Raw genomic sequence first — 12,193 nt, forward strand, 5'->3', positions numbered from 1 at the left:
CACCCGGTCACTCCTTCTCACCCCTACCCTGGCCTCGTCCTTGTCATCCTACATGATCGGTGGGAGACCACGGCTCGCCAACGAGGACACCTGACCTGTGCCGTCCTTCACCTTGGCTGCCCTTCTCTCCTCACTAGGAGTATATAGCTTGCACTGATTGATGTGCAGCCATCTTGTCCTCCTGGGGAGCTTCACTGCATAAACCATGGGGCTAGCCTTATCTACAATGTTAATGGCCCCATGTGGCACGAGCGCCCCTACGCGGGCGTAGTTATGGACCATCACCTGGTCCCCGACCTTCCATTCCTGGCAGCGCTGTGGCTCCGGCAGTAACTGATTCTGCCTGTGCTGCCTCCCTATATTACCTGCAGCTTGCAGGTAAATCGCCCGCAGCATCTCGTGAAGGTTACTGACAAACCGGTCTTGCTTCACTTCCCTGAGCTGCGTCTCATTCAAGCCTGGCGCTAACAAATGCGTGGGGGTCCTCATCTCTCTCCCCGTGATTAACTGGTGTGGGGAATACCCGGTGCTTCGGGACGGGCTGGCCCGTACCCTCATGAGGATCGTAGGAAGGGCCTCATCCCACCGCTTGGGAAAAGCACCAATCTCATTCCTTAATCGCTCCTTCAGGGTTCGGTTCATGCATTCCACAATTCCCGATGACTGGGGATTGTGGGACACATGCCACTTCCCCTGTATCCCCAAAAGCTGAAGCATGGCCTGCATTACCGTTCCGGTAAAGTGGCTCCCCTGGTCGGACTCCACCACATGTGGCAACCCCCACCGGGAGAACACCTCCCTCACCAGCAACCTCGTGGTTGCTAATGCTGTGGCCGACCTGCAGGGGAACGCTTCCACCCACTTCGAAAACACATCTACCACCACTAGACAATGCCTGTGCCCCGACCTCGTGGTTGGCAGCAGCCCGATGTAATCGATTTGCAGGGACAGCCATGGCCCCTCTACCCTTTCAACGTGGCCCAAAATTGCCTTCCTTCGCTGGGGATCGGGGTTGTTCGCCGCGCACACCAAACAGTGCGTGCAGAACTCCCGTACGTCCCCTCTAAGTTGAAGCCACCACCCGGCCTCTTCTACCCGCTTCTACGTTGTCTCTGGCCCGGGGTGCCCCGCTCCTGGTCCCCTGTGTGCCAGCTGGAGGAAATCCTCCCGGTGCTGCTCCGGGACTACCCATTTGTCCCCCTTAAACAGCATTCCTTGCTTCAACGTTACATCGGCTGCTCCATACGGCCTTTGTACATTCTTTCCTTCTTTCAATGCCCCTATGACCGCCTTGATCTCGGGGTCCTGTTCCTGCACCCGGTGCAGGTCTGGGGCTAACACTACCCCCTGTGTCCCTCCTTTGTCTCGAATCGCCCCTACCGGGCCTATCGGATAGGGGTCCCATACTTCTTCCTGTCTGGCCAGCTTCTCGGCCAGCTCATCTGCCCTAGAATTCCCCTTCCATTGGGGCTCATTCTTTGAGTGGGCCTTAACCTTATTGATATGAAACCCTTTCTTTCCCCTCAACAGCGCTTAGGATTCTCCTTAATAATGATGCTGTTACTAGGGGCTTCCCATCCGCCGCTTTGAAACCACGGCGGCTCCAGATCGCCAGATACTCAGTACACGAGTTACACGTGAACATAGAGTCTGAGCAAATGGTATAAGGAGGGGGAAACAGCGCGGGGTGCGTGACCACGTACGCTATCGCCGCAAGTTTGGCTTGTTGGGCGCCCAACTTTGCCGGGAGTTTAATCGCCCTTTCCACCTGGTTCTTAGGGTCATAAATCCCGCAACCTGTGCGCCTCTCGCCCTTCACCACCGAACTGGATCCATCAACATAGATATCCCGGCCGGAAGGACAAATACCGGCCTTGAAACCCATGTCCAGGTCCCAAACTCCCTTGACCGAGCACCTATGGGCTCTCCCATATAAAGGAGGTTCAGCGCCAAGCAGGGCTCCGTGAGTACCTGCGCTTTCAGATTTAGCTGAGACAGAAGCAAGGTCCAGCGCGCAATGCGAGCACTGCTCACTGTGCCGTCCTTGATCCTGCTGTCCAGCAGCATCTGAGTGGGGGTGTGATGGGTTAATAGAGTTATCTGGGATAAGCCCGTGAAGAGCTGGAAGTGCTTTACGGCCCAGTGCGTGGCCAAGAGGTGCCGCTCGCAGTTGGAGTACCCCTGCTCTACATCCGTGAGGACTCAGGAGGCGTACACTACGGGCCTCAGTTTGCCATGCCGCTCCTGCAGCAGCACGGCCCCCAAGCTGTCCTCGCCCGCAGCCACCTCCAGTGAGAAGTCCTCCCATCCATTCACAGCCCTTAGTGCTGGTGCTGTCAGGAGATCCCTTTTGAGGTGCTCAAACGCTGCTTTGCAGTTGGAATCCCACTCCCATTCGACTCCCTTGTGGAGGAGCCGAAGTAGAGGGGCTGCTGTGGCGGCGTAGCCCTCGATAAAATCTCGGCAGTACCCGGTGAGTCCCAGAAAAGATCTTATCCCTATAATGTCCTTTGGCTCCGGCAGCTCCCGTACCCCCTCCCTCCTTGCCTCATCTATCGTTCTCTCTCCTGCCCATATGGTCAGACCCAGGAACTTGACCTCCTCCTGACCAATCTGGGCCTTTTTGGGGTTAACCTTCAACCCCGCCTCCCTGAGCAACCCAAGTAACTCGTCTAATAGGGCCACATGCTGCTCCTCCCCTTCTGAGAAGAGCAAGAGGTCATCTACATACTGTACCAACTGGTGGGGTTGGCTGAACGCCTTCAGGGCTATTGTGAAATCCCTGGGGTAGGCACGTCCACGTGTACTGCTGTCCCTTGAACGTGAACGCGAACTTGTACTGGTCCTCCCTTTTCAGGGGTATGGACCAGAACCCGTTGGAAATGTCCAGCACCGTAAACACTGTAGCAGTGGCTGGAATTCCCCCTATCAACTCTGCTACGGCTGCGACCGTGGGCGCGCACGCTGGGATATTTTTGTTGAGGACGCGATAGTCCACCGTGGCTCGCCACGACCCGTCTGGTTTCTTAACCGGCCACAATGGCGATTTCACGTGGGTGGCTATTGTTCTCAACACCCCCTGCTGTACAAGGGATCCCAGTGCTGTCTCCAGGTCCACCTCGGCTTCCTTCGGGAAGGACCTCCATTCCCGTCATTCAGCCACAATCGTGCTTGTGCGAGGCCAACGCTGCCGGGTTTGCCTGCACAATCCCTTGGAACGGGGCAGGGGTGCTTGCGACCAGATCCCCAAGGTCGTAGCTCCCCTTCTGCCGCAAGGTGCAGCAGCTCCCCTCGCTATCCCTAGCCCTTGGGATAACTAACACTTCCTCTGCCTTCTCAGAACCCCCTGCTCTCCACAAGCAGTGATTCTGGAGATCCACTATCACTTGGTGCGCCAACATAAAGTCGGCCCCGAGGATACCGGATCCCGGCTGCTTGCACCTGAGAAGCACCACCTTCCATTATGTGCGAAGGGTTCCCAGGTGGACCTCTAGTGGCTTGGAAATCGCGCCTGCCTGTGAAGCCCACTAGGTCGAACGGCTTCCCGCTGGACAGGGGTGAAGTGGCCGGGTTATCTTCCTTGATCACTGTGCTCGATGCCCCGGTGTCATTCAGATACTCCCCCTTGACCCCTTCCACCTCCATGTCCACGCAGGGTCTGCCCCATTTGTCATAGTGCAACGCACACAGGAGTACGGGCTGGGCGCTCTCTAGTCAGGGCTGTGGGGTGCAACAGGGTCTTCAGGGGCTGTGCTGGGCACGGCTGTGTCCAGCTTCCCCTTCCCCTGCGCCAGGACCTGTCTCTCGGCACGCATCAACAGGGCGAGCTCCTTAGCATCGTGCTCCTGGTAGGGTCTCTGCACCGGCCGAGGGCAGTCCCTCCAGTAGTAGCCCGTCTTCCCGATCCCGAAGCATGTTACGTTTGAGGGCCCACTACCCCCATCGGTGCGTCACTCCTTTTTACGCTCTATCGGGGGCTCACTACCCCCTTCATGATGCCATTCTCTCCTTTTCTCCCCGTGCTGAGCCTCGTGGAGTTTCCCCTTCCCCTTTGGCTCATCCCCGGTGTCATTCTGGTACGCCGCTGTGAGCCGGCGCACCACCACTTCCTCGGTAAGATTGGGGTCTTCCCCATCGAACCAGTTGTCAATGCGCTGCTGCACCCTTGGTAGGCAGTTCGCCACCAAGAGTCACAGCCAACGACTCCTCGCATCCCCTGCGAGCTGGAACCTGTCTCCCACTATTCCTACCGTGGCCCGGCTGTACACCGGCCACAACCAAACCGTGAAGGCTTCCGGTGGTTCGTCCAGTAGCTGCTTCGTCCTTTCTACCTGGGCAAACGGACTACCCTTATGATGACCCATGGCTCTGAGGATTTCTTCCTTCAGTTCTTCTGTACGTCCGTCCCCGTGCTTAACGGCGGACGGGAGGCTTCCATACAGACGCCCATTTGGGAGAACAACAAGAGCTTGTTGATCTCCTCCTCACTACACCCGTGGAGCCCACCCACCTGCTCTATCGTAGCAAAATGGACGGAAGCATCCCCTTTCTCTCCTTGGGTGCGGTTTCCCCGCCACCATTGCCTGTAACTGCTGCGTGTCGAATGGAATCACGTAGTCACTCTGCAACTGCCCTCGTTCCCCGTTAACTGCCGGCGGGCCGAACGTCTGCTGTTGCAGAAGGCACGTGGGTTGCCTAGGCCTGACCGGACCCTCTAGGCTTCCCTTTCCCGGGAGCTCCCCTGCCCTCACTGGACCTACCAGGGGCCTCCCTCTGTTCCCAATGGAGCGTCCAGACCTCCCCTACCCACGGGATCCTCAAACCTTCCCGTCCCTCCGGACTTCCCATGTCCCCGAGATTCCCTGGCCTCACCGGACCATCGGGGTCTCTCGCATATCTGGGGTTCCTGGACCTTGTCGGGCCTTCCAGGTTCCCCGCACCCGTGGGATCCTCAGGCCTCCCTGGACCCTCCAGACTTCCCATGTTCCCGAGTCTCCCTGGCCCCGTCGGACCATTGGGGATGTTCAGCTCCGTCCTTTGGGGTAGGTTCTCCCCGTCAGTCCCACCCTGGGACCCTACGGCCACCCTCACCTCGGGTTCCGCTATGCTGCCTCCCCATCGTCTCCCATCCCTGGCCACCGAGGCTGCCACCAGCGCTACCAGATACACCATTCCTCTGGTGTTGGACAGAGCTTGGGTTAACTCCTGAATCCTTTCCTGGCAGACTGTGATCTGTCCCTCCCTGGGTCGTTTCTTTCATCACCATATACGCGCCCCTCGTATCCCTGAGGCACTCTTCTAGCTTTGCATTCTCATACTCTAATGCCTGTATTTCATCCCGACTCTTCCTAACCAGGGTTCTTGCCTCGGTCAGCTCACCCCTTAGGAATTCTACCTCAGCCCGGGAAGCTTTTACTTGGTTACTCATCTCACGCTCTGTGTAGTGGAGCCTTCTAACAACTGGCTCGACACTACACCCCTTGCTTCTGCTCCCCTATCTGCTGCCTCTAGTTCCTGCTCTAGCCGGTCCAGCTGCTCTCTTAACAGCTGGACTTGTTTCACGAGACATAGCATCCAAACGGCCTTCTCCTGAGAATTCTTATGGTCTTTGGACCCCGTCCACATCGCCGCACTCTGTTGCGGGCAGCTGGAGTGTACCAAGTCCAGAACCCACTGCTTAGCCACATTAATCTTTGTGTAGGCATAGCTGTTAATTCGCCTTTCCATCCCTTCCAATTCTACTGTGCTATGACTCAGTGATCCAACGGCCACACTGCTTGTTTCTCCTGCCTGGCTCGCCATTTCCTGTAGGGTGTTTTGGGGATTGATCGGTGCAGATATCTAGTCCCCAGTCTAGCCAAGGAACACTTTCCCTCACGGATCGGGGGTTCAGGAAAACGGGACTTATGATAACGCACCCGGTGATGGATCACGTAGCCAAATAGCACAGAGAACACACAAACTCGGTGTTTGAATTGAATTGGAATGTTGGTTTTATTATACCGTCAATACGAAGAAAATAACGATAAAAATCGTCCTACGCAGCAGTACATTGAGTTACACACACCCACTACACTACTTTATCCGGCTAAACTAAGAGGTTGGTGGGGACCCTGGAGACACCTCTCTCTTTCTCTCTTACGCACACACGTATGGTCGAGGCTCACCAATCCTTTGCATTTGCAGGTCTGGCTGACCGGTTCTCTCACGTAGGGTTCGTTGGTTTCACTGGAAGCTGCTCTCCTCCCTCGAGGGCTCAGGTGAAAAAAAAAGAAAGAGTAGGAACTAAGAGGAAGAGAGAGAGAGAGAGAGAGCTGGAAAAGAGATAAGAGCTAAGATAGCAAGAACCAGAGACAGCAAACAAAAGCAAGAGAGCAAACCAAGAGATAGGGGTTTCAAGCTTCCACTTATATACCCCTCTCTTACAATGGCCTTCGTCGTTAAATGAGGAACTTCATGTCTGCTTAAACAGTTCTTACAAAGTCCTTAAGAATCTTTGATGGCTTTTGATGGTCTCTCATCATGTTGCAATTGCTTCTCTCGATGGGTCATTATTCTACGAATTCATTCCGATTGTTGAGCACTTGCCACACAAGGCTTCCTTTTCATCCCACGTCCTAGGTGTCGATTGGTTTTGCATCAGAACCGAGGCATGGCCTCGCCACGTCTGGAGCAGTTGCCCCTCTCAATGGCCGACTGCCTCTCGAATTAGTGCTGATTGTTGACCACCTGCTGTAGGTTTTGCATTAAAACAGAGACATGTCTGAAGCAGTAATTCTCCCACATTCCACAGTGTGTGTTGTTGATTCGTCTGGTGACCTCTCACCTATCCTTCCATCTTAGGATTTTGGTCAATGGCCAAAGTTTTACATATTCAGGGAAAAGGTGGAATTCCCAGAATTCTTACATCGTGTCCGGTGCCTAATTTGGTTTGCCCAATCTATATGTAGATTAAAGTCCCCCACGATTACTGTATTACCCTTGTTACATGCACTTGTAATTTCCTGCTTTATACCGTGCCCTACATTACCACTACTGTTTGGTGGCCTATAAACCACTCCCACCAATGTTTTCTGCCCCTTGCTGTTTCTTAGCTCCACCCAAACTGATTCTACATCTTGATCTTCTGAGCCAAGATCCTTTCTTGCTATTGTACTGATCTCATCCTTTATAAACAGTGCTACCCCATCTCCTTTTCGTTTTTGCCTGTCCTTCCTAAATGTCGAATATCCTTGAATATTCAGTTTCCAGCCATGGTCACCCTGCAGCTAGCTACGTCTCCATAATGGCAATTGGATCATACCCATTTTCTTCTATTTGTGCCGTCAATTCATCTACCTTGTTGCGACTGCTGCGTGCATTCAGATAAACTGCCTTTAATTTTGCCTTTTTAACATTTTTTCCTATTTTGACCTTATTTGCTGCTGGCCTTTGTTTCCGCTGCCTTCCAATTTCACTTACTACTTTTCTGCCTTCCACTTCCAGCTTTGTGTACTCTCTCTTCTGAACCTCCTCTCAGGTTTGGATTAATTTATAATAAAATATTGGTATTAAGTTAAATTCGGCTTGTTTGGTTAAATCCGTAGAACACACAAACTTTTGGGAATGCGAGTTAGATCCAGATGAAGCAGTTGGAGAAATGGTGTTTCTTGTACCTCATCAGCTTGAATGACCGTGCGGTTTGTCAAGGCATTCCCGTGACATTCATATCTAATATGTTAGAATGGGGGTGGGAGGAGCGAAGGCAGCTATCAGGGAAGCTAACACCTAGGACGTCCATGGTAAGTTTGTTGGCAGCTCAAATGGCCAATCCATGGGCATGTAGAGCTGAGGGAGGATCTGAAGTGAAGTTTTTGACTTCCTGTCTAGTTGGGATACAAAGACAGTCTGCAAAAATGTGTAGTGGAAACAGTCACAGGGCAATATATCTCTTCCTAAGGTTAGAGCAGAATAGTTTCAGGGATTTAGCTCATCTGTAAAGTGAATCAATCTGGTGAACCTTTGTGGCACCCCATCTAAAGCAAGTACATTGTTCCTTCTGTAAGGAGACCAAAACTGTACATGGTACTCCAGGTTTGGTCTCACCTATATAATTGCAAATGTAAGGACTTGCACAACACCAGGTTATAGTCCAACTGTTGGACTATAACCTGGTGTTGTGCAAGTCCTTACATTTGTCCACCCCAGTCCATCACCGGCATCTCCACATCATGGCTATATAATTGCAGCAAGACCTCCTTACTCTTCTACTCCAACCCCTTTGCAATAAAGGCTAACATACCATTTGCCTTCCTAATTGCTTGCTGTACCTGCATGTTAACTTTTTGTGATTCGTATACAAGGATACCCAAATCCCTCTGACTACCATCATTTCTTAGTCTCTTACCTTTTAAAAAATATTCTACTTTTCTATTCCTTCCCAAGTGGATAATTTCACATTTCCCCACATTGGGGCTGAACCGGAGAGAATATCAAGTGCAGATCCTGGCATAACATCTGCAATAATGGTTTTCTTTCTAGTTGGGAATGGAATTAGTGCTTCAATTACAGAATTGATCAAACAACCCAGCTTGTTTTAAAAAAGACTTTCTTTGCTCCATGGATCTCACTGCATCAGACATGATGTCCTGGCCAAAAGGGCAAGCAAGTAATTTGTTCCACGGCCCTCTGCCAATGTTCCTCTGAAACCAGCACTGTGTATGAGTAAGTCTCATCCTCTGATTTTAAGCTCCTTGCAGAAAAGAGATTTGCTTCCATTGGCAACTACCCAACAGCAGGAACTCATTGGGGTAAGTTTTGACTGGGAACTGGGATGAGGAGAATTCCTGATGGGAAACCTGGAAGTACGGGTTTCACGGACGTCCTTATGATTTTGACGTAAGGACGTCTTTCATTTTTTTTGCAGCTTTCCTGCCCGACAGGCCAGCCAGATTGACAGGCTGGCTGACAGTCGGACGGGAAAATAGCCAGCGAGCAGATGCCAGCAGGTAAGTCTTAGATTTGTTTGTGGTGGGGGGGGTCGGAGTCGGTCATTTGAGGGGTGGGGGGAGTCATCGGGCGGTTCGGTCGTCAGGGGGAGTCATGGGGTCGGTCATCAGGGCCGATACAGAAGATATTCTGATAAATAGCATTATGGGGCTTAATCCCAATGATGAATGATAAAAATCATAAATAATTTGTCATAATTTTTGCGATAAAGAAATTAGTTTCATTATATTTGACACTTACCAGCAATGGTGTATTTAAAAACATGTTTGTTTTATTGAAAGGCATTAATAGTTTGGAAGAAAATCAGATAATGTGATGCAATAGATAAATGCTTTATGGTTGCAAACATGATTTTATCCTTTTGAGTGTTACTGTTTATCTTGACCGTGAAATGTATTTATAAAGTTACAGATAATATAAGCAAATTTATTATTGTCTCTACAGTTCCAATAGCCAGTTTTGCACAATGCTAATATTGCTGCTATATATTTCATGCCTACATTTCTTGACCATTTTGCCAACATTGGTAATGGAAAATGGCAGTGGTAATTATGAATTTTCACAAATTGAACACAGTTGGTTATTTGGCTGATCTCAGCATTAGGAAATCTATATTTGTCTTGATTTCTGCATGACAGTGACAATGAATTGTATGCACTGGAAAAGTTGAATTATGATTTTACCTAAATAAAATATGTTTTCCAGCACTGTTACAGTATTTCTTGCTATTTTGGTTGTTAATACTGCGTATTTCCAAGAAAATCACTTTGTAACAATGCCAGCTAAAAAAAGAAATCATATTATAAAGAACAACAGTGTTTGTTTTAGTTTCAAACATGCTGAACTGTGATTGCTGTGTGTTTATGATACTGCAAAGTGTAACAGTTTTAGATACTTATTGCAATCTGATGTTTGTATTTCAGGACTAAATTGAATTATACAGCTCCGACAGATGATGGTTCAGTGTATAAAATTGTCCTAGATGGGATATCTGTCGCTGTTATGCGGGAATTATTGGATTATATGTTCAGTGGACAGGTACAGGACATTTCTGTTTTTATATTGACTTTGTATATTATATGTGTACTCTTTATTATGGAACATTATGGTCAAATGTCTTGTTCAATAAAGGCGAAATGACGCTACACAGAACAATTTGATTTCTAAGGACCCCTGGAGGGGTTAGATTTTTCTTCCCATTAATTATGAATTGGTGGTAATCTAGCCTCAATGTTTTTTGAACTCTTCAAAGAAGGCCATAGTTGTTGATTTGAAAATTATGAAGGAGATTTATGGAGAGTATCATGATTATTCTAATATATTTTAATTTTTGCACTGTTAAAGTGGTTTTAATGTTATCACTATGGTTTTCACAAATACAAATTAATGACGTTTTGGTCGAGTATGTTCCTAGTTTGTTTTTTCACACTTCAGTCAGAAGGATTAATACTTTATTATTTTGCTAGTATATATTTTAAGGCTTGAAATGTGCATCACCAAAATACAGTGAAATGTTAATCCTTCTGATAAGTGTAAAAAACATAGATTAATAATCAATATGTATGGCCTTCTTTAAAGAGTTCAAAGAACAATCTTGCTGTGACAAAAAATGAAACATTTGCCCCAGAATTGGGGTCTCCCAATTATATTGGATTAGTTGAGACATGAATTGGTCACTGATCGATAGGATTAGTCAATTAGAGTGAAATAGGTTAAGGTAAGACCATGAGTGTAAAATTCCATTGTGGGGAAAGAGTTGATGAACTTGGAAATCTGTTCATGAGTGAGTGGGACTAGGGGAGGGGGGAGTAAACGATGTGCAAGGCTGAAAGATAAATATGCTGCTTTTATGTTGGGTAAGGGGACCTGACGACATGTAATATTTGGCTGGGCTGATACGACTGTAACTTGGGACATTCCTGTGTGTTCGTTAGGTGGCAAAAGGACTACAAAAATACTTTAGTGCCTGTAGTAAGAATCTCATGGCTATCTTTGGAAGAGATTTTGCAGCAGTGTATATGAATGGTTATTGTATGAAGAAAGTGCAGTTGTTTAAAGTGGCTCATTTTAGAATCTACTTTATATATTTTTTTAAAAAGCTGAGCAAGTCTTAAAATACCCAGTATCCAGGAATGATTTATTTTTACTCTTAACATTAGGCAGCCTCTATAGGGGGAGTACTGGAAGCTCAGTGGTGCGGACGCCCAAGTGAAGGATTGGTTGTAGTTAGAAACTTTTATGACTGTTGTGGCTAGCAAATGCATAAACATTTCCAAGAATAAACTGTATATTCTGGGAGTGTAACATTAAAATTCTGGCAATGTGATTCTTGAGTTGTATGTATTCTACGACCTATTCTCTTTTTTCTGTCAGATTAAGCTGAGTGAAGACACTATTCAGGATATTGTACAGGCTGCAGATCTTCTCCTCCTTACTGATTTAAAAGCCCTGTGCTGTGAATTTTTGGAAGGCTGCATTGCTCCTGAGAACTGTATTGGCATACGTGACTTTGCCTTGCACTACTCTTTGCAACATGTATACTACATAGCAACAGAGTATCTGGAAACACACTTCCGTGATGTCTCCCACACCGAGGAGTTCCTGGAACTAGGCCACGAAAAATTGAAAGAGGTTATCTCTTTGGAAAAGTTGAATGTGGGAAATGAAAGGTACATCTTTGATGCAGTGGTGAAATGGATTTGCCAAGATCCTGTGGTTCGAAAGGTACAGAAAAACTATAATTTTTATTACTTTGTGCTGATGGTCACAGTACTAATTTTGTGAATTACCATGTTTTTTCACTACTTATTCATCATAACATTTTAGCATCATATAAACAAGGATGTTGAAAGAGAATTTGGTTAGAGTAGCATTTTGTCATGACTCCAGGCAAACAAAAAGTGAATGTAAACAAATTTATTAAATATGGAATAGCAGTCCCGGAAGTGATTCCAAGGCAATAATGTTATTGTGGGGTTCAGAAAACTAGCAATTGTGGGATCATTATTCAGATTTATTGATAAACATCTTCCAACTGATCACTGAGAATTTCACATCTATGGCATATAATGGAGAAGTATCTGGCTGATGGTGTGCCTTAGGCCTAAGTAGCAGTTTTATTTGCATTGGCAATTAAACATGCAGGAAATCATTTAAATCATATTTGTACTGGGAAAAATATAATCTCGTTCAGTGCCACTGTGAG

At 48.0% G+C, this 12,193-nt stretch overlaps 1 protein-coding gene across 1 annotated transcript in view; it reads left to right on the plus strand.

Annotated features, from left to right (window-relative positions):
• Nucleotides 1-12,193, plus strand: part of gan (gigaxonin) — an 87,237-nt gene that overhangs the window by 17,635 nt on the left and 57,409 nt on the right. Inside the window, exons 2-3 of the mRNA XM_067998092.1 lie at nucleotides 9,912-10,026; nucleotides 11,362-11,712. Of these exons, the coding sequence (XP_067854193.1) occupies nucleotides 9,912-10,026; nucleotides 11,362-11,712 (466 nt within the window). The remainder of the gene's footprint in view (nucleotides 1-9,911; nucleotides 10,027-11,361; nucleotides 11,713-12,193) is intronic.

Source organism: Heptranchias perlo, chromosome 16, assembly GCF_035084215.1.
Source record: "Heptranchias perlo isolate sHepPer1 chromosome 16, sHepPer1.hap1, whole genome shotgun sequence".
Classification (NCBI taxonomy): domain Eukaryota; kingdom Metazoa; phylum Chordata; class Chondrichthyes; order Hexanchiformes; family Hexanchidae; genus Heptranchias; species Heptranchias perlo.